The sequence below is a fragment of the Cynocephalus volans genome, chromosome 12, assembly GCF_027409185.1.
Source record: "Cynocephalus volans isolate mCynVol1 chromosome 12, mCynVol1.pri, whole genome shotgun sequence".
Classification (NCBI taxonomy): domain Eukaryota; kingdom Metazoa; phylum Chordata; class Mammalia; order Dermoptera; family Cynocephalidae; genus Cynocephalus; species Cynocephalus volans.
The window spans coordinates 68,271,764-68,298,738 of record NC_084471.1 but is presented as its reverse complement, the minus strand read 5'-3'; the positions used below and the strand labels follow the sequence as shown (position 1 = coordinate 68,298,738).

The following is a 26,975-nucleotide window of genomic DNA, read 5'->3' as shown; positions in this document are numbered from 1 at the left end:
GTTTCCCCCTCCAATCTAACTTCTGGGCCATCATCCAGTTCCTGCCATTAGTTGATCTGTGACAAAGTTAGTGTTAGCTTAAGTCATATATTTAATTTATTATATTATTTAGAAAATATGTAGTTTTAAAAAAATAGATTATAGTATATTCTGAAGTCAAATACTTGTCATTTGAGGATTATCTGTTTTACTTCTTTAATACAAAAGTCAGGAGTTGATTTAACTTTGATAGATAGTAAAGAATTAGTTGGAAAGACTCATCTAGATCATCTATACCTCATTATTCCTTAGGAGTTGCACTATAAGCATGTTCAAATCTAGCTGTTACCTTTTAATTTGAGCATGATCTCTGCACAGTGTTTCTTGCTTCTCTCTCTCTGAAAGACACATGCACACATACACACACAGAGTTTTGACATTAAATCCTATTGATACATCATTAAAGCATTATAATGTAATTTTTAGTTCCCATTCTGAGAACACATGGCATTATCTGATTAGGCCTCATTGCCTGTTGTGTTCCCTGGTACACATCCAAGATGATTCTGTGGTCTTTCCAGTCTGCATGTCTGGGATTAGCGACATGCTCCAGGCTCACTGCTATGGCATAAACCTTTGTGTGCAGCCCGGGGAAATACCTGGAGTCTTGAAACAGAGCACTCCTGCAGGCTGTCCAAGAAATTGCTGGCTGGCTCTCAAGGGTGCCTGTGGATAGGCATGCTGTGTGACTGGCTGACACAGGACCTTGGCCATCAAGCAGAATTTTAAGCCAGTCAACAATGTCATGTAGATATAAGCTTTATTTTGTTAGTCAAGAGTTAAATAACAAGAAATATGACTTGATAATTTTTATTGTTGATGGTGGTGGTAATGTTTTCCCTGTAAAGTTTTGTTTTTCTTGATGTCTTTACTTTTTCTTGTTTTTTTCATAATCATTCCTTGATTTACAAGGAAATTTGAGAGGCCTTTTTACCTACCACCAGTGGAATTGCCCTCAGACCAGGCTAGTAAATAACACTGTTTTTCCCTTTCTTAAAAATCTACAGAGATTTAGGGTGACACCTAAATTAGAGTTGTGAGCATTGAAAATATTTCGCTCAGAACTATCAGTGAAGAAAGAGGAGAAAAGAGAAGGTCAGCAGCTAATATTCAGGGACTCCATGAGGCAAGCCAACCAAGAACCAAATTCTGAAATAAGAAAGCATTCTGGTGGCAAGAGTTTTCATGGGGAAAATAAGTGTCCAGTTAGCATGGGAATGGAGAGTAGTGAATGGCTCAGCAGACTTGAGACTAGATATGAGGGTGGAAGGAAGGAAATCAAGAATGGGGCTTAAATCTGGGGGTTTAGTAACTATGGGGAAATGGAGACAGCTGTGGAAGGAACAGGTTTAGAGTTTAAAATCAAGAGTTCTCTTTGGACATAAGAAGTGCGAGATGTCTATTCAGTGAATGGAGATGCCAAACAAGACAGTTGGGTACGTGCTAGAGCTCAGGGAAACTTACATCATGATGTTTTCTGTACAATACCAGTTGGCACACAATTTCCATTTTTCCCAGTACTGGTGATGTTCACTTGATCACTTGACTAAAGCGGTGTCTACCAGGATTCTCCCCTTTAAAGTTTCTCTTCTTCCATTTATAATTAATAAGTATTTGTGAGGAAGGCACTTTGAAACTACCTAAATTTCCCATCTATCCAACTTTTGATTTATTCCTTATTTATATCAGTGTAGACTCATGTTTTTCAATTTTATTCGATGAGTTATCCATTTCTTATAATCATTCATGTACTTTGATGTTTAAACTGTCCCTGATTTGGCCAGTGGGAGTCTCTTCAAGCTGGCCTCTGTATCATTTTGACATGTCCTCCTCACTTCTTTGCTTTCTGGTACCCCAAGATATTCCAGGCTAATTTTGTATTTTTCCTGCCCCAGGCCTGGAGTCAGACATTTCTCAAGAAGCCCTGATTCTTTTAGTGGAAAATTGTATTTAGAAGGCAAGACCTGGGATCTAGGTATGCATATTGCCATTGGAGCAATATGCAGCCCTCTTAGTACAGGACTAGCTGTTTATGACAAGTTATCTGTATATATTGAAAGCCATGAGTGGATCTGTCACTTCCAATTGCAATCTAGCACTACAGGATTCTTTCCAGTCTTCTCCCTTTCTATATTTTAACTCTTTCTCAAACAATAAGAAACTAATTGCTACTATCTTTGATGTATTTATCTGACCAAAAAGCCACTCTTACCTCTCACAGTGTGGATGCCCTCCTTATCCTGTTCAGGCTCTGGCTCACTAGGCTGGGTGTGCTCCACCCCTCTGGATCCACACCTGGCTCCTCCGTGTGGATGCCTCCTCACTTTCCAGCCCCAGCACCCACGCCAGGCCAGTGCACTTGAATTCTGACGCCTCACTGTGGGCTTTATCTTGCTTGGACTCAGACACCCCTCACCAGGCTACCCCTCCTTACCTGCTAAGGCTGCCACCTGTCTACAAGAACACTGCCCTCATTGCCCTGCTAAGGCACTCCTCCCTATGCCATCCTTCCATCTGAAAGTTCTCCTCTCCTGCCTCAGTGGCTGTGTCTCAAACCAGGCCACATCCTCCTCACCCAGCTGGGCTCTCACACCCCTCCCTAGGCCACCTACCTGTTTGGACACCTTCTTCACCACACTCAGGCTGTGACATGAGGCCTTCGCCTGTGTGGGGTGCTCCCTCACTGCACTGGGGCTCTGATGCCCACATTAGGGATTTCCCTGCAAGATCCTCCTCTAGCTACTCGGGTGTTCTCCCCTGGGGATGCCATCTTCACCCCGATTAAGCTCTCACTCTCTCTGCTAGTCCCCCATCCCCTCCAATGTGGACACCTCCCATCCCACTTTGGCCTCAACGCCTGTGTGGGGAAGCCATGCATATATCGTCCACATTCCACTTCTGATAGCCCACAGTGGACTGTCCCCCAAAGCAGACACCTCTGCTTGGCCTGCACAGGCTCTGACCACTTATGCCAGACTGCTCCCCTGCAGGGACATCCTTACTCCCCTCAGTTTTGACCCCCATGCTGGCGTGTACTGTATTGATGCCCTGCTACCCCGCTAGGGCTCCAATACCTGGCACCAAGCCTTCCTCCACTTAGATGCTCACCTAAGGCCTTTGGGACTGAATCTCTTAGGGGAAGGGGTGTTTAAAGAAGGGCAAGGGCTTAACTTGACGTGTAAGTTTAATTTCTGAGATGCTAAGCACAAGAAAAAAACCCAGAAAGTTATATTCTTCCTTCACTAAACACACGTGAATGTTATCATTTCTCTACTACAGCTTAACTAGATTTTCAGACAAAGGGAATTCTTTTCAGCTTTAAATTTTTCTTTCTTCTGTGTCCCCCTTGTGGGTACATCTCTGAATACTTACCAGATGATCTTTTAGTTTTTATGCTTGGCTCCTGGTTGGGCAGCCAACGTTTTCCATTTGCATAGGTCTGAGGGGGCTCCTGGGCTGCGGAACTTTCAGTTTTAAAACTAGGGGGCTGGCCCCGTGGTGCACTCGGGAGAGTGCGGTGCTGGGAGCGCAGCAGTGCTCCCTCCACGGGTTCGGATCCTATATAAGGATGGCCGGTGCGCTCACTGGCTGAGCGCGGTGCGGCCGGTCGCAAAAAGACAAAAAAAAAAAAAAAACAACTAGGACAGTCCTGGGAAAACCAGTGCAAATTGAACACCCTAACTGGACACCCAGGATGTAGGACTATTAACATGAAACCCAGAAAAGTCTCAGGCAAACTACAATAAGTTGGTTACCCTACTTCCCAGTAACTAATTTCCAAAGGAACCATTATTTTTCATGGTCATGTATTGTTTTTGTCTTGTCTTCATTGCAGTACAAATAGGGCTTTTATCAAATTGAATTTCATTAACTTTGAGGGAGGATCTACTACAGAACAGGAGGTGATTTGCCCCTTCCTGAGAAGAAAGAGAAGAACATGCTAAACCCTAGTCATTCCCAAATGAACCTAAACTTTTTCTGCAGATGCAGTTATGGCAGAAGGAGGTGTAAAGCAATTCTCCCTGACTCTTCCCGAGCCCCACGGTGACCTCCAAGTGAAATACCCAACCTTCACACATTGTATGCTTTACTTGGTGACCTGGCATTACAAGTTCTCAGGCCTGTGCCCTGGAGCTTGTCCAAACTAAAAAGATATGCTTACTGGGAATTCACAGTATTCTATAAAACAGTGGCTCTCAATCATTTTTTGATCTCAGTATCCTTTCACACTCTTAAAAAGAGCTAAAGAGCTTTCGTTTATATGGGTTATATATATTCATATTTACCATATTTGAAATTAAAACTGGGAAAAATTTTAAATATTTATTTATTTTTGTAAAAATCAGAGTAATACACCCATTACATGTTAACATAAACAACATATTTTATGGGGAAAACCTATATTTTCTAAGGGAAAAAATAGAAGAATGACATTCTTTGACATTTTTGCAAATCTCTTACATGTCTGGCTTAATAGAAGATAGCTAGATTCTTTTATCTGCATCTACATTCAGTCTGTTGTGATATGTTATTTTGGTTCACATGTAAGAAGAAAAGCTAGCCTCACGCAGATATATAGTTGGAAAGGGGAGGACCTTGTGCCCCCTGAGAGGGTCTTAGGGACTCCAAGGATTCCAACTACGCTTTCAACTGCTGCATTGGAACCTAAGTTTGTAGGTCAATATTCATTGGCATTCATGAGACTGACATTGTCTAGTCTGTTTTATGTTGCTGTAACAGAATACTACAGACTAGTTAATTTATAATGAACAGAAATTTATTTGGCTCACAGTTCTGGAGGCTGGGAATTCCAAGAGCATGACACCAGCATCCGGTGAGGGCCTTTGTGCTGTATCATCCCATGGCAGAAGGCAGAAGAGTGAGAGAAGGCGAGGGCAAGGGAGCAAGAGGAGGCTGAAATCACTTTTGTAACAAATCGATATTATTATTATATTATCATGTTATATATATATATTATATTACCATATAATAATTAATAATTAGGTTATAAGGGCAGAGCCTAATAATCACCTCTTATGAGGCCCCACCTCCCAGCAATGTTGCATTGGGGATTAAGATTCTAACACATGAACTTTGGGGGACACATTCAAATATAGCAGACACATACATACAAGTGCTGATACACTGCTTGTAATTCTTGCTTTTTCTCCTCCTTGAGGAGCACATCACAGTTCAAATGAGAGTGGCATTGTAGGTATAACTTTAAATCCACTCTTCTCAATTCCTTCACACAACTCATAGTTACAAGTGAATTTAGCCACACACCCCAACTGATGGCAGCACACCATGTGTTGAAGCAATATGGTGGCTAACATCTGTCACAGACAATTCCTAGTAGGTGTCTGGGGCCATTCATCCTGGCAACAGGTAGCACCACATAACTGTGTCATTGTTGGTTTCCCTCAGAAGCCAGAGTTCCCATGGTATAGATATTCCATGGTCAGTCAACTAGTTCTTATTATTGAATACTTCATGTGTGTTCATCAGGAACCAATGGGATAACAAATTGAGTCTCTACTTAGTGTGCATTAAACAGGCTAAGATTCTATGTAGAGAAACCTGTGATGGGCTTACACTAAGGGTGGAATGTATGTCAGGCTTTGATTGGCTGTCCCTAATTTCCCTGAACTTACTTAGAGAGATGTTGCATCTGCAGATGTTTAGCTTGTACGATGAACTTTGATTTTCCTTAACTAGATCTTTTTAGGGAATTATTCTTTTCAATTTTAAAATGCTGCATCTTCAATTTAGAAAAGTGGGGAGCCACAGAAAAGTATATGGACAACAAAAACTTATAGTCCAGTTATTCATTTTGATGTATTTTTATCATCATTTTGTTTTGTTATTGCTGTTCATTAATTCAATATATTTCCAAATAGCACCTATAGTCTAAGCATTTTTTACTATTTTTAATTCTGTCCTCAGACGATATCTTTTTTTGGTGGCTGGCTGGTACCTAGTATGGGGATCCGAACTCATGACCTTGGTTTTGTAAGGCTGTGCTCTAACCAACTGAGCTAACCTGCCAGCCTTCAGACTATATCTTCAAAGTTTCTTTTAAACACCTTAATAGGTAAACTTGGTAATCAGGTAGTGATAAGTACCAATTTATTATGGCAGTTTAAATCTATTGCATAAAAAGTCCTCACCTCTAAAAACGTAATATAAGTATTTATTTAGAGTTTGACATTATGGGGTTAGCCTAGAATGAGGGGTCATGTCAAAACTGGCATTCATGGGATTTGACTTTCATACTGCACATTACCTTACTAAGGCCTGCAGGATACAGAAGGCATTGGGAAATGCAGGTACCTCTGTCAGGCACAAAAGTGGGAGACAGGTAACATAAGGAAGTAGTCATTCTTGTAGTCAGTAAGCTGTAAATCTAAAACATTTTTTACGTCGTTGATTATCATATCGAAAAATTCAGAAGGAAGCACCAAAGTCTCCAAGAATAAAAAGTTCTTTGAGGATATATTCACCCAATAGAATTTTATACAGGCAGTAAAAGTGAAAATTACGAAAACTATGTAGCAACATGGACAGAGTCATAATAAGTGAAAAATAAGACCTAAATATTATACATTCTTTGATTTTACAACTCTGTCAAAATGTGTTTGCATGTGAAAAAAACCCAGAAAGAAAATGCACAAAAATGATAGTTGTATGTAAGGTGGTGAGATTACGGATATTTTTTCCTGTATTTTGAATACTTTTGGGAATATTCTATCACTTTTATGGTAGAAACCCTGATGAAGCATATGTTTAGGTTTGATAAGACACATGATATCAAATCAGTAATAATACTGTATTTTAAAAATCTAATTATTAACACAACAAGTGGTCTTTTTTTGTAAATGCCCAAGCATACACATTCAAATGACTGCTGACCCTTTAAAAAGAGTCACCTTGTGTGGTATTGCCATTGCTTAGAATATTTTTTTTAACTGCACTCTTGAGCAGTGTGAATTGAGTGGTTCTGGCAACAAAGATGAGAACGTTGAGGCTGGGGGCATCATTCAAGACGAAAAGAAGATTTTCCTGCATCATGAGGGGTGCTCATGAGACATCAGGTATTGATGTCCTCAGATGCAGAATTTAACCAAGACTGGGTCTTGAGCCTTCTTGGACATGTTGTATTCAAAGTATTTATCATAATGATTAAGGCATTCTCTTTCTTTCTGTTATTTCTTTTTCTTACCCCCTGACTCCCCCTCTTCAGGTTTTCACTGGAATTTTCACAGCAGAAATGTTCCTGAAGCTCATAGCCATGGATCCCTACTATTATTTCCAGGAAGGCTGGAACATTTTTGATGGATTTATTGTCTCCCTCAGTTTAATGGAACTGAGTCTAGCAGACGTGGAGGGGCTCTCAGTGCTGCGATCTTTCCGATTGGTATTCCATATTTCTCCAATTTCTTTTAACATTTCCTATCTTGCAGCTATTAGAAAGAGTTTTACATAAGTTAATTTGATGATTTTAAAAAAACTTCTTAGCTGTATTCTACTCCCAACTCCAGTTGACTGTTTATTTGGCTCAGCCTAAACCAAAATCCTGAAAACATTCCTAAAATACCTAATGCAATACCTAATACCTAGTATAGAAGTTAATTTTTAAAATCAATAAGCAAACAGAAATCAATTTTAGGAAGTTCCTCAGAAAATAATGCTTAATCTAAAAGGTGAGAAAAAGGACTCCCAGGGGCCATTCTGAGGTCTGATGTGGGTTTGCTAGTGAACTTATTTCTTTATCAGAACATCTCCCTGGAATGGCAGAAATTTCCCCTTGTTCAAAGATGGCTTTCCTCATTTCTTCTATCATGGTGACCTCTTCCAGAAAATGAAAATAAAATAACATTTTTTAATATTATATTGAAATTAGTTGTCAAACATTGGCTTTGTTTTTCATATCATTAGCTAAGGAGTTTTTGTTAATGTATTTGAAGACATAACCATAGGCATAGCAATGTCCTGATTAAGCCCTGTGAGAGACGAGTTACCTTGGAAGTATCCCACTCAGACAAAGCCCACTACTGCTTCCCTGGCATCAGAACTGCCATAGGTTTTCTCTCCCTATTGGAAAAATACCTAGGCACTTGCAACTAAAAAGATTTAAGGTTTTTTCATTGCGGTATTGAGCGGAGGTAAGAAAGAGAATTGGAATAGAGTGAAACTGTTTGGAAAACAGAGATCTCTCTCAGTCCAAGTCACAAATAACATCTGCCAAGTTTCTGAAACCTCTGCTTACTGTTCTTTGGCTAGGATCCAACCACAGCAGACTTTTTTTTTCATTTTTTTATTTTAACTTCTCAATATACATTGTAGTTGATTTTCATGACCTTTTTCCCATTCCTCTCCCCCCGTCCCTTTCTCCCCTCCACCCCTACATCATATCTGTTCACTTGTCTTAACAGGTTCAAGGAATTGTGATTGTTGTGCCTTCTTCCCTCCCCCCACCCTTTATTTGTTTGTGTGTTTATTTAGTTAGTTAGTTTTAGCTCCCACAAATAAGTGGGAACGTGTGGTATTTCTCTTTCTGTGCCTGATTTGTTTCACTTAGTATAATTTTCTCTAAGTCCATCCATGTTGTTGCAAATGACAGTATTTCATTCTTTTTTATAGCAGAGTAGTATTCCATTGTGTAGATGTACCACAGTTTCCTTATCTACTCATCTGATGATGGACATTTGCAGCCACAGTAGACTTTTTGAGAATAGTTCTTATTATCTAGATGACAAGAGGAAAGATTGAAAGACAGAAGCCTTAGAACTAATATTCTTAAAAGTCGGTCAGGAAAAAAAAAATGTAAGTGGCCCAGATATACACATAGGGTAACACCTAGTAAATCTTAAACTCTCAGATAAGACTTAAGTTTTTAACAGGAAAAAAAGGTGCAAATCAGTGTTGTTGCCTTCTACCAAAATTCCTGTTATATTATTTGATAGTTATTTGTTAACTTATGACATCTGATGATTGATCTCATTAATTATCATTCCATTGGCCAAGCTGCCGGACTTAATGTATTATAATTCTGTTAGCTAAGACCTTGTAATCGTTCATTTCAAAATATAGAAGTTTCATGATTGACAGGTACCAAAGTTCTGTCCTCTGAATTAATAACAGTATAGGCCCTTTTCATAAGATGTTTGATATGTATGGAACTGCCCCTATTTGGAAATATGCTTTTCCTCCAAGTTATTCCTAGCATATCACAAAGTTTCATATCGGTCATTATTTATTGGCCAGCAAAAGAGATATTTAGAATTTTTAAATGCTTGCTTTTTTAAAAGTGACAGATGATTTTTTTTTTCATTGTCCTTACTATAATGATTTTTTGGTTTTCTACAAATCACACTTTTTCCTTGACATGTCCCTTGAGCAGTCAAGGGAAAAATCAGTAGGAAAGGGATATGGAGTTTTAAAAAAGCAGACTGATTCAGGGTCTAATACAAGGGACTAAGGCAGTATTCTTGGTTCCTAGTTCTAAATTTTTCACTTGCTATGAAGTTAATCAGTTTTTAAAATCTATGCCTCAGTTTCTCCTGTTTTAGTATAAGCCACTGTTAGAAAGTCATGGGAATTTCCCAAGGGTGATAATAAATTTAAGCTGATCTTACTAATTTTATGTTTTTTATTTCAGACATGTGTGAGAAAATGGATTGAGTATCATTTGTTTCTTTTATTTGGATGTTTTTTTTCCCTTAGCTCCGAGTCTTCAAATTGGCCAAATCCTGGCCCACACTGAACATGCTGATCAAGATTATTGGAAATTCAGTGGGTGCCCTGGGCAACCTGACCCTGGTGCTGGCCATTATTGTCTTCATCTTTGCTGTGGTGGGGATGCAACTTTTTGGGAAAAGCTACAAAGAGTGTGTCTGCAAGATCAGCCAGGACTGTGAACTCCCTCGTTGGCACATGAATGACTTTTTCCATTCCTTCCTCATTGTCTTTCGAGTGTTGTGCGGGGAGTGGATTGAGACCATGTGGGACTGCATGGAGGTGGCAGGCCAGGCCATGTGCCTCATTGTCTTTATGATGGTCATGGTTATTGGCAACTTGGTGGTTAGTACTAATTTGTAGATGTTTTTGTTCTTTGCCCTGAACATCTTACCCTTGGCCTAGGAACACATAGGTACAAATGAAGGAAAGGAGACTGATTTTTATAGAATGCCTACTGACTCATGACTCCCCCCCCCTGCCCCCCCCCACCAGCCTCCCAAACCTTTTTAACAGTTAAGAAAATGAAATAGCAAAGTTAAGTGACTTTCCCAACATCACACAGCTGGTAAATGTAAGGGTTTGTATGAACCTAGACTTTAAAATCTGTGCTCTTTCAACTATAAAAAGCTTTCTTACCCTAAACCTGGATTTCTCAACGTTGGCACTGTTGACATCTTGGGCTAGAAAATTCTTTGTTGTGGGACTGTTCTGTGCATTGTAGGATTTAGCAGTATCCCTGGCCTCTACCTCTAGGAACTGCCAGTAGCATCCCCCGAGTTGTGGCAACAAAAATGTCTCTAGACATTACCAGATGTCCCCTGGGGGGCAAAGTTGCCCTCCATTGAGAATCACTGGTCTAAGCCATCTTAGAGTTTTGTTTAATTTCTGTAAATGACACATCACTTTCTTGCTTTACTCTGATCTGTTCATCTGCTGTCTTTTGCCTCTGTGTATAGAAAAGTCACCAACAGAGATTTTAACACTTTGCCTCTCAAAGTGTGATCTGAAGATGTAGAAATGCAGAATCTTAGGCCCCATCCCAGAACTACTGAATCAGAATCTGCATTTTTAACAAGATACCCAGGTGATTCATATGTACAGTAAAGTTTGAGAAATAGCAGTCTTACAGATCAAGGTTTCCAAATCCCACTTGCAAGTGCAGAGGAAGGACTGGAAGAAGGCAAGCTCACATGATCCCTTATGAGCTCATCCACATTAGTTCTCTTCCCTTTTCTGCCATACAGAAGCACATCAGCAGAGGATTACTACTCACCAGCCTCTGAACCCCCCATGGCTACCCTGTTCTTTCATTTACCTGCAAAAATAGCTACTGTGATGTTTCTCTAATCCCTCCCATTCTCCATTCCCAACCACCTTTCCCTCATCCTGATCTCTTTAGTCTTCTCACTCCTTCAGTGAATATAACTGCTGCTTCCTGGTATGTAGTGTGATCATCATCTCCAAGCCCTGAGCTTGCTGCCTTTTCTCTACTCTTCCTATTTCTTAGTTGTATCAAGGAGTGTCTCCCAAAGGCTGTCTCTAAGGACCTAAGCACATGTCAAAAATCAGCTGTTATGAACTATTATCTCTTCCCTCTGATGACACCTGTCCAGGTTCCCCTTTGCTTCATCCCTCTGCCCATCTAGTTTCTAGGAACCTGTAATTTTATTTTCTGCCTCTTTCCTCCCCACTTCTGGCAAATATCTGATGTGTCTTAAATACGTCTTTCTTCACACATCTTTCTTTACGGTATTTTTAAGATCTACTCCTTCCTTTGCATTTCTGTAAGTTACGCAGTATTCTAAAAGCATGATCTCAAGACCATCTGCATCATAATCACCCAAGTTTTACTCATTAAAAAGTCCGAGTCCTGGCCCTACACCAGATGTACCGAATCAGAATCTCTTCAGGGCAGGCCAAGGAAATATGTATTTTTAACATAAAAAGCATCCACACCCCTCACCCGCAGAGATTCTTATGCATGCTAAAGTTTGGGATTACTATAGCCTAATGCAGATCCTTACCAACTTGTGCATGTAACAGCCTCTAACTTCTAGCTTCCCGATATGTATACAGCTAGTAGGAATGACTCTCAAATCTCTGACATCATCTGTGACTCCTTTACTAAAGCACCAGTAGTAATAAAATTCAGATCCTTTAGCCTGGCCTTCAAAAGTAATAAAATTCAGATCCTTCAGCCTGGCCTTCAAAGCCCTCTCCAACTCACCCCCATTTTTCCAATCGTATTCTTTTTTAATTCTACAAATAGCCCTGATAATCCAAATCCTTATAGTTCATTTTTTGTTTCCACCCTCCCACCTTGCACATATTATTAACTTCACCCAAAATGTATGCCTTACTTTTCTTCCAAAGCATGACAAAGTAAGAGCCAGCTGTAAGTCAAGAAGTGAGCACCTCTCCCACTTTTCAAAAGTAAGTCTTAATAAAAAGAAATTAATTAATATTAGTGTCCAATGTAGTAAAATAGGAAATTAAAACAAAACTAAGCAAATCTTGTATCTGATGACTTGACACTTAGCTGTACAACAGAACACAAAAGTCACCATCACTGTCTTGTCAAAGCTATTTTATTTTTATAAATGTTAGGAAAACAAAAAAAGTTAGTTCATTCTTAAAATAAGGTGACATGGAGTATTGATTTGTTGTAAGAACGTATAGTTCTCCAAACCTGATTTTTTCTAACATGGGTCCTCTAAGACCCATGAAATGCTATGAACACATGGCATCTATGCACTCTTTGACCCTCTCCAATAAACCATATCCACCTTATTGTTTTCATTTTGGGGAAATTTTCTTCCCAAATGGATACAGCCTTTGCTTTTTTCTGATTTTAAGGGAAGTAATATATTTGGGGGGTATATATGTATATGTACGTAAAACTGTAAAATAACCAAGAAAAGAAGTGCTAAACTCCTTGCATTACAACCAAAACCAAACAAAATTCCCAGCTAGTGACGTGAGCATTTAAAATACTATGTGGGCCAAACAAAACACAACAGAACCTTTTTTGAGGCTGTTACAGAAAGTATGTTGGCTTTCAGTTTGTTTGTTTGTTTGTTTTTTCCCTAGTTTAGTGGATAGCTTTTCGTAATCCCATTCTGTATTTACTCCTTTTTTCTAATGCTACTGGTACAGGTACTGAACTTGTTTCTGGCCTTGCTCCTGAGCTCCTTCAGTGCAGACAATCTGGCGGCCACTGATGACGATGGGGAAATGAACAACCTACAGATCTCAGTAATCCGCATCAAGAAGGGTGTGGCTTGGATCAAATTGAAAGTGCATGCTTTCATGCAGGCCCATTTTAAGCAGCGTGAGGCCGATGAAGTGAAACCTCTGGATGAGTTGTATGAAAAGAAGGCCAACTGTATTGCCAACCACACTGGGGCAGACATCCACCGTAACGGTGACTTCCAGAAGAATGGCAATGGCACAACCAGCGGCATTGGCAGCAGTGTGGAGAAGTACATCATTGATGAGGACCATATGTCCTTCATCAACAATCCCAACTTGACCGTGAGGGTGCCCATTGCGGTAGGCGAGTCTGATTTTGAGAACCTCAACACAGAGGACGTTAGCAGTGAATCGGATCCTGAAGGCAGCAAAGATGTAAGGTCCCAGCCTAGAAGCCAGTCTTTGTCCTGTGTGAGAGCAAATAGGGCTCTGTCAACCCCAGGGATTAGTTCAGCTATGGCCTTGGTGGATACACTCTGGAACAGCCAGTTTACTTTGGGAACCAGCCCCACCCCCAGTATCATTCTAGGCCTTTCCTAGATGACATGGATTCCTGAGATATTCCTGGGCCTAGCTCTGTCTCTTCTGTATCACCTGGGTCAGAGGCTGGAATAAACCCTCGAGTACTTCCCTGCCATTAATCTGAGCTATAGCCCTAAAAAACCAACTACAGCCATATTTGGTTTAGAGTGGGTCGCTGTCTTTTGTGAGTGGGTTTTGATGTTAGACCCCATCCTTCCAGAAGTTCTGAGGGCCCCGTGGTTATGGTTTGCCTGTGATGAGTCGGGTGGTAGTGAGTCATAATAAGAATTATAGAGAAGATCACAGCTGGTATGTATCTCTACCAGAGGTAGAGTTATCAGTGTGGAGTGGATGCATTGCTGTAGTTGCTTGACCTCCCCTTTCCTTGAATATCTAGAAACTGGATGATACCAGCTCCTCTGAAGGAAGTACCATTGATATCAAACCAGAAGTAGAAGAAGTCCCTGTGGAACAGCCTGAGGAGTACCTGGATCCGGACGCTTGCTTCACAGAAGGTGAAAGGGGGCAAGGAGAGGGGATGGGCATATGGCTCTTGCTCTGCTCACAGACATTTTTCTGCCATTGTTGCAGGGGGGCTCAGTGGCTATCTTCAAGAAGTTTCTTTCCTACCCAACCATTTTGAAGGAACTATTATTGTTTCCCTTATTCAGTTATGGCCTATGACAGTTTTCTGTTCTCAAATTTTTCTTTGTCCATTTTCTCTTGGCATCAGCCCCAAAACTTACGTTAGAAAGGCCTATTCTGTCATGGCTGTGCCTGCCTCCTGACTACCCTTTTCTCCTCCCTCTCACTACTTCTTTATAGGACATCCTCCCAACTCGAGGGCCTTGCCCTGTTAGCCTTTGCAGCATAGCCTCAGCCCTGCCACCCTCTCTATTTCTGAATCAGACACTCTGATTCAGCCCCTATACTCCCAGCTGTGTGGTAGGGCAGGGCCTGGGAGATGGAGGAGCAGGCAGGTCTGGGTGGGACACATTTCCACAGTCTGACCTGCCTCTCCTGCTGGTGCCAGGTTGTGTCCAGAGGTTCAAATGCTGCCAGGTCAACATTGAGGAAGGGCTAGGCAAGTCTTGGTGGATCCTGCGGAAAACCTGCTTTCTCATCGTGGAGCACAATTGGTTTGAGACCTTCATCATCTTCATGATCCTGCTCAGCAGTGGCGCCCTGGTGAGGTCCAGGGGAGAGTATGATAAGGGATTGGCTGGGGAAGAGTTTAGAGAAACCAGTGGGAAATGGCTAGATGGGACCGAAGCTCAGTTTCTGAAACTGCAAATTGACTGTGGTCTCAAGGATGAGGGTCTATTAAAGTGCTTTGGGTGGTGTTTGAGCCTTTGGGATTAGAATCCACATCCTAATCTTCTTAAGTTTAGCACCATTCCTCTCAAGCCTAGCACCCCCTTTTCATAGGATGAACACACAAATTACCATGTGTCCTCACTGCCTGCTTTATCCCATCCTAAGCAACTTCCTAAAAGGAACTTCCCCCTCTCACCTCACACCCCACATTTCTTGTTCTTTACTTTTTAGTTGCCTGAGATAGGAGGGCGGTGATGTTCCTACACCCACTCTCCCTTCACATCCTCCTGGATTTGGAGAACCCATGGCATTAGCAGATGTTTAGAGAGTCAGATCTCTGGTACAAAGATTATTTATATTCACGTTGTCCCAAGTGCTTATCACTGAGGCATGCAGGGTTCTGAACACACAGGTTCCCCCCCTGCTAGGACTTCTATCTTGGCATTTTTTTAGCTGCCTTATAACTGACGATACCTGGACAGGGTCTGGTATGAAGAAGTCATTTGCTAGTTGAATAGATTTGAGGACATCAGGAACTAGAGACAGTAAATATTTTCCTTCTTTTCATTAAGGGAAAGGTGAAGAATGCAGAATTTTGAAATATTTTTAAAGAAGGTGGACCCATTCATGTAGGTGTAGAATCAAAGCTTACTCTAGAAGTAAAGAAAATAACAAGGGAGAAACCCCAAAATTCAGTGTTAAAGATCCTGACACTGACTTGAGAAGTTTCGCTGATCCATGAGGTAGGAGAACAAGAGAAGCTGAGAGAGCAGTAATGTGTAGTAAGGAGCGCAGGGCGAAGAGCACAGCTCATGGAGAGCTTTGGGGGAAGTGACAGGAGCAGTTTAGGTGGGAAGGCGTCAGGATTAAAGTAGGAGGCAAAAAAGATGGCTTGGTAGCCACTGGTGTCCTGCTGCCCTGGTCATTTGCTGCTTCTGCAAGCATTCACATGACACTTCTGAGGCACCTGGAATGAGAGCCGGGTCTCTGCCCTTGAGAAGAGGGAGGGGCAGACTAAGGTGAGGGATTGGAGAAAGGTGCTTTATTATTTTTCATTGTTCTTCAAATCTCATACAGAAAAACCTAAAATAACAGAGAACATCCCTTGTCCTGTGATTCTTCTCTTTCCCATCTCCACAAAAAAGAATAAAGTAGTAGTAAAGCAGAAGATTTGAACTTTGTTTCCTGCTCACTTCTGACAACTTTTATTTGTCATAGATGAGTAAACAGAGGATTGCTGGCTTAGTACTTGGAGACCCTGTACAATAGTAGGCAGGACATTTAAGAATAGCAAAGTGAAGCTAAAATGTCCAAGAAAAGACCTGAATAGGTTATGGTGAGACTCCAGAGGGAGGAGATTAGAGGCCCTAGTGACGTAAGACCAGTCTCGGGCATTTCATATACCTTGGGTTATAGAATAGATTTCTAACAGATTGAGTTAAGGAGAAACTTGACATGGATGCCGTTGCTTTTTTGATTGAGCAGAGAGGATTTATTTGTACTAAGTCCCTGAGAAGGACTGTGGAACCCATGACCTCTGTCCCCACTGCCCATTGATGAAACGGGAGTGCCTGGTATCCGTGTACCTCCATTTTGGAAGATGAGGCTGCAGACAGCCTACTTCTATCCTTCCTCCTAGAGCTGCTCAGAACAGGCACCTCTCATTGCATCACAGGGTTTTTTTCCCCACCTCCACAGATTTTTCTCATGCTTTAGGGATTTCCTCCTCTTAGCCCTGTACTGTCCACCACTCTGCCAGTGGGAGTGCTCATATCTTCCTATCAGTGGATTTCTAGAAAAAGAAAGTAGTACTAAGATTTTCTTCACCTGAGTGTCTCCTACCCCTGTGACTCTCCACCCATATCTGTGGTATCAAGGGGCTGAAAGGAGAAGAGATTCATGTCTTATACATATAGCATTGGTGAGGAGATGGAGAAACTGGACCACTCATATACTGCTAGTGGGTATGTGAAATGGTGCAACCACTTTGGAAAACAGTTTGGCAGATCCTCAAAAAATTAAACAGAGCTACCATGTGATCGAGCAATTCTATTTCTGGGTATATACCCTAGAGAAATGAAAACATATGTTCCAACTTATATACAAATGGTCATAGCAGCATTATTCACAATAGCCAAAAAATAGAAACAGCACAAATGTTTGTCAACCAATGAAAGATAAAATGTGATATATCTACACATTGTATTATTCAGCCATTATTCCAAAAGGAATAAAGTATAGATACATGCTACAACATGGATGAACTTTGAAAATATTATGTTAAGTTAAGATTCTAGTCACATAAGACCACATATTGTATGATTCCATTTATATAAAATGTCAAGAATAGGCGAATCTATAGAGACAGAAAGTAGATTAATGGTTGTCTAGGACTGGGAGTATGGAGGAACTTGGGTGACAGCTAAAAGGTGTGGGGTTCTTTTGGAGGTAATGAAAATGTTCTAAAATTGATTGGGTAATGGATGCACAACTCTGAATATACTAAAAGCCATTTTCAGTGGATGAGCTGTATGGTATGTGCATTATGTCTCAATAATGCTGTTGAAAAGTAAAATGTGTAGCAGAAGAGTAAAGTGAAAGAGGCAGGAAGCTGATGATAGGTCAGCTACCTGGGGGGAGTGGCCTGGGCATAGCAGTGCTTCCAGTGTTGTCTCTTTACCTTTAGGCACTCTAATAGACAGCTGCTGCCTCTCTTTCAGGCCTTTGAGGACATCTACATTGAGCAGAGAAAGACCATTCGTACCATCCTGGAATATGCAGACAAAGTCTTCACCTACATCTTCATTCTGGAGATGCTGCTCAAGTGGACAGCCTATGGCTTTGTCAAGTTCTTCACCAACGCCTGGTGCTGGCTGGACTTCCTCATCGTGGCTGTACGTGTCCTGCTTTCTATTTCCCACCCCTTCTAGTAGGAAAACAGAAACAGGGATCTGTCTTTCTATAACGGCTGGAGCTGCCTGGGGCCCAGGTTATAGATTAAGATATGGATGTACGTTTGGGTAAAGTTCCTTTCACAGCACTCAGATCGTAATTTTGGGAAGGGGAACTCTGAAATCCCTGCATTTGTTCCAGGGACTAACAAACCAACTCTTTAGTCTGGTGGGTTTGGCTTAATTTAGATCCAGAGATTAGGAGTGAGACATGGAATCATTGGTCTCAAAGCCCCTTGTTATTAGCCCGGGAATAGGAAGGTTCTTGCCGTAAACTGGCAGGATTGTGCTCTTTCTGCTGCCAGGAGAAGGGGTGAGAGGAAGAGGGGGAGGCTGCTGGGAAGGAGGTGGTCATGGGATCTGTGTGGACTCTCCTGCTGGCTGTTCCCATGGACACTGCCATCTAACTCAAGTCTTAATACCAGGCTCATCTGAACAAGTCAGTTTATCAAGGAGAGGGGAGTTCACACACCAAAATAAAGTCCCCCTCTTCCCACACATTGCCATTTCTACAGTGATCATCGGATTTGAGAAATCCTTTTTCCTCCAGGTTCCAAGACCACCTCCAAGGCTTGGTGGCCATGACCTCCTGTGTTCTTTTTCAGGTTGGAAGCTGCATTATCTGTAACTACTTCTCACCTCACTAGCACTTGTTCCTTGTTGGCTTTACTAACAGTGACGACAGTTCTCTTACTCTGTGTAATAACTAAAGCTTTTTTCTTCCAGACAAATCATCATTTTAAAGAAAGGGTGAATGGTAATTGTAGGCCCAAAGCCTGTGGAGAATTCACTTCCTGCTGAGGGCTAAGTGCCAAGAAAGTGGAGTGGTTGGAGGCTGGGTTGGTACATTTATGATATAGGTTTCACTGGCTTTATGGTGAACTACCTATAGAGCACCTCTGGGATCTAGGATGGAGCAGTTTGGATCTCTCTCTCTTAGATAACAGAAGCCCAGCACTGCACCAGTAGTTACTTCTGCTCTATAAATGCATTTCTTTCCCAATTCATTGTCTACAGCTTCCATGGTTAGTGACTGTTTCCCAGACCTATCACTATAACCCCGTTCTCATCCCATTTCAAAAAGCCAGCCTTTGGGAAGATGCCTCAGTGAGGTGAGGAGGCCACCCTGTGCCGTTAAGGTGAACCAAATAGGTACAGCCCTAGAGGGTATCAGAGTAAGAACCTTGCCACAAGCTTGCCTCGTATTTTGAACCTTCCAAGAACTCATGCAGATACATCTACTACCACACACCCAGCTGCCCTAGGGAAGCTGTGATTTGGAAGAAGGCTTGCCAACCGTGAACTCTCCCTCCACTATCTATCCTAACTTGAACCACTCTCTTCTTCCTCTCTGGGGTGAACTACCCCAGAATTTGAGGATATTGATCAGGCCTCTAGTGACTCATGCCTCTAGTGCCCAAGTCAGCAACTATAAAAGCATTTACAGTGTTACACATCACCATTTATTTAGCAAACATTTTTATTACTTTTTATATTAGGTAGAGAGAAGGTAAAAAGGATAAGATAGGCATATAGCCAATTGGCAATAATCCATAAATCCCTCTAGCTTTTGGGAGTTGCTGGATTATTGCATTGCTGTGGGGCCTAACATTGGCTCCTGAGAATATCTCTGTACCAGTTATTAGTAAACAATATAAATTGAATACTATTTTCTGTGTAGAATTGTCCCAGAAGGCATGAGGAGTCATGGGAGGATAGTCAGGCATGGTCCCAGCCCCTGGAGAGTTTATAGTAGGCTCCAGGGCAACCCTGGCCTGATTCTAGGCTTGTGTCAATCCAGCTTTCTGGGAACAAGGCTCTCCCAAGAACCTCCATTCTGTCACCTTCTTGTCTCCTACAGAACAACTCATTTATTCTTCATTTATCAAATGTTTGTTGAGCAGCCACAACATGCAAAGCATCCTACCAGGTGTGGGGAATACAGAGAGTGTAAGACATGTCTCAAAGGACCTGAATGGGTGAGACTCATACATAAGTAACTGCGGCATGAAGCAGAGCATGCTGAGCGGGGACATCCCAGTCCATCATGAGGGCTGCACTGGTTGCTACTTCTGAGTAGTGGATGGAGAAAAAGGCTTGGACTGGCACCTGGATAACTGGAACTAACAGAGTTTTTGCTGTCCATTTGAGTAAAATATCTTGTTCCTATGGCATTTTAGCATATCCAGAAGGCCTAAGTTTTAGATCCTAATTTAGCATCATCTCTGAGAGACACTCTTCCTCCCATTTCATCCACTGGTGACTTGATATCTGAGTCTGTTATTCATCACCGTATTTATTTCCCTAATGGATTTTCATTCTTCCTTTTTTCATTCTTCCCTTAAAGCTGCTGAGAGTACTTTTCAGAGTCATGGGGATAATCCAGACAACTTCCAAGGTTAATTCTCTTTATTGATAAACCATGTGAGTTCCCAAACAGGGACAACATTTCATTTTGCTCAGATCCTTGGCTGCACTGGAGATCGTCTCTTGTAAAAGAATTTTTTTTTAGTCATTTCTTCCCCAGTTCAGAGATACATAATCAACTAATTAAAGCCCTAGGATAGAGATAAGGAGCAGCAAATGAAACAAAGTTGTAGATTGTTTCTTTTTTCCTTCTCTAAATTTGCTTTAAAGTATCATTGGTTTGTTACAGGGCTCACTCAGCTCCTGGCTTGGCTGACCAAAATTAATACCAAACTCATAGGTCCAGCTGCCTGCCCCCAGACAAAAGCAAACTACTCAAAAGTCAAATGTTGGTGAAAATAGAAGTCACCTTTTTTTCAGGAATACCAGTGACCTGAGGAGAGATGTTAGGGTAACCCATCTCCCTGGTGAAGCTGAAGGATAATGGCCAGGCTAAAGCCATCTCAAAGACTCAGGTTTACTGAGGGGTTTTTAAAGAGGGGGCTGAAGGGATGGAACATGGGAAATGAAAAGCAGGAGAAAGGGGCATGTGAGCAGTGAGGGCTTCGTGCAACATCTCAGGTGTAGTCTCGCCAAGACTGTCTGGTTTCTGCCCCTTTTCTTATCTCAGTGTCTGGGTAGTGCGTGCAAGTCTGCAGCTTCAGGCTGGCTGGAAAACGTTACATTCATGTAAATAATGTCATCTTGTCCCATAACCAAGGTTCAAAATATCAAATACCCATGGCAAAGGAGGGAACTCACAGAAAGCATACTGAGAATACGACTCTTTTAAAAATCTTTTTGCACCCATGTGGTTTTAGGTCTCGACATGGCTTCAGTCCTGCTCACTCCAACAAATTTAAGTTAAGCAGATCTGCAACCACCACTTTCCAGTAAAGGGAATTTAAGAGCTATTGATGGGAATATCTTAATCTATTCCAGAATTTGTGGTACAATATAAGAGAAAGACTGTTCTAAGAAACCCAAAGCTCAAACATTCTAGGATTTGGTCAACTAAAGGTATTTTGAGGTCTGGTGTTCTGTGAGGAGCTCTATACCTCTTGAGTCAAGTTCAGGCAGCCCTAGGTGTAGTTAGTATCCAGTGTTATGGGGTCATCATGGAAACTGTTCTAAGAGCTCTGGTAGAACAAGGTAAGTTTGCCTCTGGAAGAGCAGAAAACTGTTTGATCATGAGTCTAGGCCTGGAGAACTGCAGACTTCTCCCCAGTATGGCAATATATTCAACTCTGGATTGTTCAGACACTAACGATCCTGTTGGAATATTGTTGTGTAACCTGCCTACTTGGGATGTGATGTCTCCATGGAAGAATGAACACTGGCCTAGAAGTCAGGCAGTGTGGGTCTTTGATCCTGGCTACAGAGCTGCTGATGTCATACCAGGCAAATTCTTGTGTGTGGGGTCTCAATGTCCTTATCTATAAAATGAAAACAAAAATTTTTCCCAAGAATTCTTTCAGCTGTTATTCCCATGGTAAGAGTTATAGAAGATTGTCCAATTCATTTTGGGTTGTTCTGGAAGGAAAGAATGGGAATTATAAGGAAAAGCATGGATTGAATTGTCCAGACCCACCCAAGTTCTCATGGCCAGAATGGGTCATGGCTATAGTTAAAAGTAGGAAGGATTATTATAGTTAAGTGAGAGATAGGAGAATTACTTAAGTGAGTTCTCATAGAGCTAAAATTCTGTCAAGAAGTTTCCTCATTTGGTTAATTCTTCTTGGGAACTGCAAAATCTGCTGTGGTAATTACTGAATGTTTCCTTTGTTGATGTAGTGACTCATCAGATTCTCGAACAAATGGTTTCTTGTCAACCAGGAGTAAGAGAGCTTGTCCCTGTTGGAAATCCAATGGTGAATGAGCTGAGGAGGGGGCAGCTTGTGTGGAGTATTTGTATTTATCTGTATTCTTTTCCATAGGTACCATTAAATTTGTCTGGCTTAATTTAATGGGAACTTCTGGGACCTGCAGAGACTGTAAAGGGCGAGGGTAAGGTTCTTGTCATCTGTTCAGGCTCCTCTCCTTCCAATGGAACTTCCTCATTCTCTCCCTCTCCCGTCAGCCTCTTCCCTTTTCCAACTTGTATGTATGTTCTACTGCGATTTTCTCTTCCCTTTGTGTTTTTTCTTCTGCCTCTCTCAACCACCTTTCCTTCCAGGTCGTTTGAGTCAAGTTGAAGTAGGCAGCTGGTGTTACCCACTTCCTCTACCTGGGGGGGGGGCCCAATCTGTGTAATCAGTGCTAGGGGCTTTATTCTAACACTCTGGAACCTCTGTTTTCTTTCTTTCTTTTTTTTTCTTTTTGTTTCCTTTTTTGTTTTTGTTTATCTCTTTTGTTTCCGTGTAGGTCTCTTTAGTCAGCCTTATAGCTAATGCCCTGGGCTACTCGGAACTAGGTGCCATAAAGTCCCTTAGGACCCTAAGAGCTTTGAGACCCTTAAGAGCCTTATCACGATTTGAAGGGATGAGGGTAAGATACTAAGAGCAGCTGATCCTTCTGCATGCCAGTGGAAACTGTTTAAGCATGCTAGAACTGATCACATGGCGGGAAGATCATTCAAACACGAATTCTGTGATGCAGCTGCTGATTTGATCCTCCACTCTTTCTCCCCCAACACCTGACCTGTGCGAAGGGGAGTTGCATTAAGCTGCCTCATCACATTAATATTGGCCCCACACCCAACAATATGCCATCGCAGAACATGTTAACATTGGCTATTCTCATTTGGCCTGGCTTACCTGTAGCACTTGAGGCGGCTTTCTGGGCTGTTGATTTAATAGGGAGAATCACCAGGTGCAAAGAAGGGGAATTGTGACCCACAGACCCACTGAAAAGCATAGGCTGCAGGCAGGGAGACTGCTGTGTAGGGGCATCAGCCAGGTGGGGACCATGGCATTGGAGTCACTGAGAAAGTGGCTGAGAAAGGGCTTGGAGATGTGATGGCAGCCCTGGAATTGGGGATGGAGCAGAATTTGGCATGCCCTGGGAGAAGAAATGCTTTCTTTCTATTCTGATTCCTCTTATTGCACCTTGTTGTTCTCAGCCCAGTCCCATAAAGGACTGGCAGCCTCTGTCTGATAGCAAAGCTTTCTTCCTCACCCCCAACCCTCTGCCCACGCTGTATGGTCCCCTAGCCTAACACTGTCAACGCAACAACCAGGTACAATGCTAGATGACTGAACATCAGCTAGTTCTCCTGAAATTTCTCAATACCTCCTATTCCTACTTTGATGATACTACACCCAAATCAAAACAATACAAGGTGCTGTCACCCTGCCAACTTAGAAATAAGGCATCCTCTATTGGTGCCTTTTTCTTGTCTTTTTTGGTTTAAATAATTATGTGTATGTGCATGTGTGTGCACACACACTAAAAAAGTCAATTTCCTAAAATCAAGAGGACAACTGGCTTTGATGATAACAGTTGTTCTGTGGTAATCAGAGAGGTCTGTTATGCTTAACGAGACCAAGAAAACTCGTTTCATTCACATGTTGAATACATGCAGGAGAGCAAACCAGAGGATATGTTTTTAAATGTGCAAATATCAGAATGTAGGAAGAAAAATTAAACTGTTGCAGTAGTCCACATGAAGCAAGACTGACTGGAGAAGCTAGATACCAGGACAGTGCTGCTTCATTCATTCGTCATCTATGATCCCTGGCCACTATTCCATGTAGCCACCCACAGTGTACAGGAAGATGAAAATTTCATTGAGCCATGGGAATTTTATTATTTTAGTTTATTCAGACAAATCCTTTTTGCAACAAACTAGTGTTTCTTTTGTAGCACAGTCACAGTTTGGTTTATTAAATGTAAGCTTTCTGCAACCTTCCTGAAACCATCTGCAGGAAGGGCAGTTCCACAGCAGTATAAATATATTTTAATTAAAAAGTAAAAAAAAAATTTGGGATTCTAAGTCTTTCTACCACAGTTAAGAGAGGTTTCAGAATGTGTGCAATAAGGTCATTTTTATGCTCAGGCTAAATTTAGGGACAGAGGGGATATTCCAAAGGACTCAGTGGTTTTGATGGCCATGGTGTGGTTGAAATAAAATTAAAATGCTCTTCTCTACTTCCCCCATCTTCTCGTGTTTTTCAGAAGGGGTTACTTAAAATTTATTATAAATCATACTAGTTTTGTAATAGAGTAGATAATCCACCTTGGTGACTGAAAAACTGAGGACAAGATGTAGCTAAAAGAAGACGATACTTGCAGCATTGTACCTGAGCTCAGCGGCCTATGATCCTCCACATTCCCTACAGTGGCCCTGCATCTCCTAAAAGGAGATTGATAATAATTGAAGAAAGTCCTTCCTGTTTCCCCCCCGCCCCGCCAAGAAATGCCCAACTAGCACTTGTTACTTACTTCTTCCATCTAGGTGCTCATTCTGTCAGTCTTGTCTGTGGTGGAAATAGCCCTCATTGACCAGCTGATGCTGATTTGTTCATGAGGCAATCATTTAAATGATCTGAATACAGGAGCTCTTTTGGTAGCTGTATCATTTATCTTTGGCTGCTCCTTCTTTCCCCACCTTCCCTGGACTTTCAGTGTCCACTCTCCAAAAAACTTCTAGTTGTCAGCTTTCAAGTATTTTAGGAGCCCACAAGTCCTGAATGTATGGTCAGAACAGCATAAAGTTTTATTTGAAAAACATCTACATCAAGGTTTTTTCAAATAAGATAATATGGGCAAGAACAAGTTCTAACCCAAAGCTAGAATTTAAAACACTAAACGTTCAGTAAGGGAAGCTGTGGTATAGGAGTGCCCCTCATTTGGCTCCAGTCAGTCAACTGTACTGACCATGGCTGCTTGGGCAGGTGGAGGGGGCTCAGGGATCCATTCCCATCTTGCATTTCCCAGCCCTTCTGTGAAAGAGTAACTACAAGAAGAAAAGATTGAATTTGGCTAAGCTTATAGTAAGTTCCCCAGTAAAAACAGAAAGTTAGGTACATATGTTTTATTTAAATGTTATTTTTCTGTAGGTCATATGTTTTTCATTCTTTGGTTTGGGTTCTTCTATATGCCAACACTGAGAGATTACCCTTAGAAAAATTTAAATAAGAAATCTACGTGAACTGAATACCTTTCATGCAGATGGGCTCAACTGTCACTGTGCTGCTCCAGTTATAGTCTCAGACCTTTTCTCGACAGGGAGCATATGACCCTAGCCTGTCCTGGGACACTGATTTCAGTCTCCTCTTTCCTTCCTCAAACCAAAGACCAGAAAATTGAAACACTCATGCTGTTGGCAAAGGAATACTTAATGTAGTTCTTTGCTTTTCTCTCCTCCATAGTAATCTTCATTTAAAGTAATTGCTGTGCTATTAAGTTTTTGAGGGTATATATTAGTAATGTTGTGAAACATGCATGCATTTTTGTTGATTGTCAGTTGTCCGTTAAAGCCATGTTCCCTCTGCCAGATATTTAAAGCTATTTGACAGATTCTGTCAACTATTTAATGAGCAACAGTAATGTCCTAGGTGTTAATGGAGAAGACAAAAATGCTGTAAGAATTAGTATTTATTGGAATTTTCTCATCAGTTAAGTAATATTTGTATCAATTGCTAAATGTAAACTTCCATTTGAAAAATAACTTTTTATTGATTGTTGGAACCTAGCTTTGAGTAATATTTCTGTATCTAGTTTTTAACAATAGTGAATTTCATCATAATTAAAGTTAGTGTAGAGTAACTAGAGTCAGCAGAGAGCTGAAGAGGAGACCTGATTAATTAAGTGACTATCAGTGGAAACTTAAGTTATCATTTATAATATCTTCAGTGTGAGAGTTCAAAATAAGAAGCATGGTTTCTTGCCCTTTGGTTGCTGAGAATAACAGCACAATGACAATTTTATATGGAGCACAGTTAAACAATTTTGATTAACATACTGCAGCTTACCAGCTAATGTGCACAGCAAGAAACAAGCATTAGTAAATCTCATCAACTCTTTACTGTTTTTTTCATAAAACTATGGTAAGAAGTTTTTCTTTGGTTATGATTATTAAATGAAAGTACATTTGCATCTTACTGGATTTTACAGAATTTTTATATCAGAACAAGCCTCAGTAAATATTTTTGTATATTGGTTTCTTTGATCAGACCTATGAGTAAAAAGTTCAAAGAGATCCCTTAGTCGATTAGCTAATTTTTCTTCCCTGTTGTAAATATTACGCCATGTTTTTAACTGTAATATGTAGATTGTAGGTAGGACGGGTTAGACTGGGTTTGCGTGGAAGTTTAAGATCATTCTCTGTAGTTAGGAGAGTTCCTGGAGGAGATAGGTTTTGAATTGAGATAAAAAGCAACATTTCTAGGTTTCAGATCTTTTAGGGCCTACTTCCCAGTTGCACATTTGTAATGGTCTAATAGCAGGTCATGATCTCTCACCTGAGCTCTGCGGCAAGATGCTGTCACATCAACTTGAGCATTTTAATCTTTACATAATCTAGACTTACTGTTTGAGAAGTGATTCTTCCATTTGTGGATCATTCTCCTTTTGCCTGTTCTTTTGCAAATTTCATTGCTTTTTGATGCTCCCACCAAAGGGTGAGCAACAGTAGACTGAGGAGGTAAAATTGAAATCTGATTACCTGACAGATTTGGTAACAATAAATAAGTATAAATATCAGTCTCCAAAATAACAGAGGATTTTCCAGATTTCAGACATTCTGGTTTTCCTTGCTCAAAGTAATAAACAATTAATGAATAATAAACATTTTATGCTATTGAC

General features: G+C 41.1%; 1 protein-coding gene across 4 annotated transcripts in view; it reads left to right on the top strand.

Annotated features, from left to right (window-relative positions):
* Nucleotides 1–26,975, top strand: part of SCN8A (sodium voltage-gated channel alpha subunit 8) — a 115,261-nt gene that overhangs the window by 75,686 nt on the left and 12,600 nt on the right. For 2 of the 4 annotated variants that reach the window (XM_063075980.1, XM_063075981.1), the window contains exons 14-20: nucleotides 7,283–7,456; nucleotides 9,766–10,122; nucleotides 12,937–13,407; nucleotides 13,952–14,069; nucleotides 14,588–14,742; nucleotides 17,592–17,765; nucleotides 22,593–22,715. In XM_063075980.1, the coding sequence (XP_062932050.1) occupies nucleotides 7,283–7,456; nucleotides 9,766–10,122; nucleotides 12,937–13,407; nucleotides 13,952–14,069; nucleotides 14,588–14,742; nucleotides 17,592–17,765; nucleotides 22,593–22,715 (1,572 nt within the window). The remainder of the gene's footprint in view (nucleotides 1–7,282; nucleotides 7,457–9,765; nucleotides 10,123–12,936; nucleotides 13,408–13,951; nucleotides 14,070–14,587; nucleotides 14,743–17,591; nucleotides 17,766–22,592; nucleotides 22,716–26,975) is intronic. The other 2 variants (XM_063075982.1, XM_063075983.1) reach the window with 1 other exon arrangement.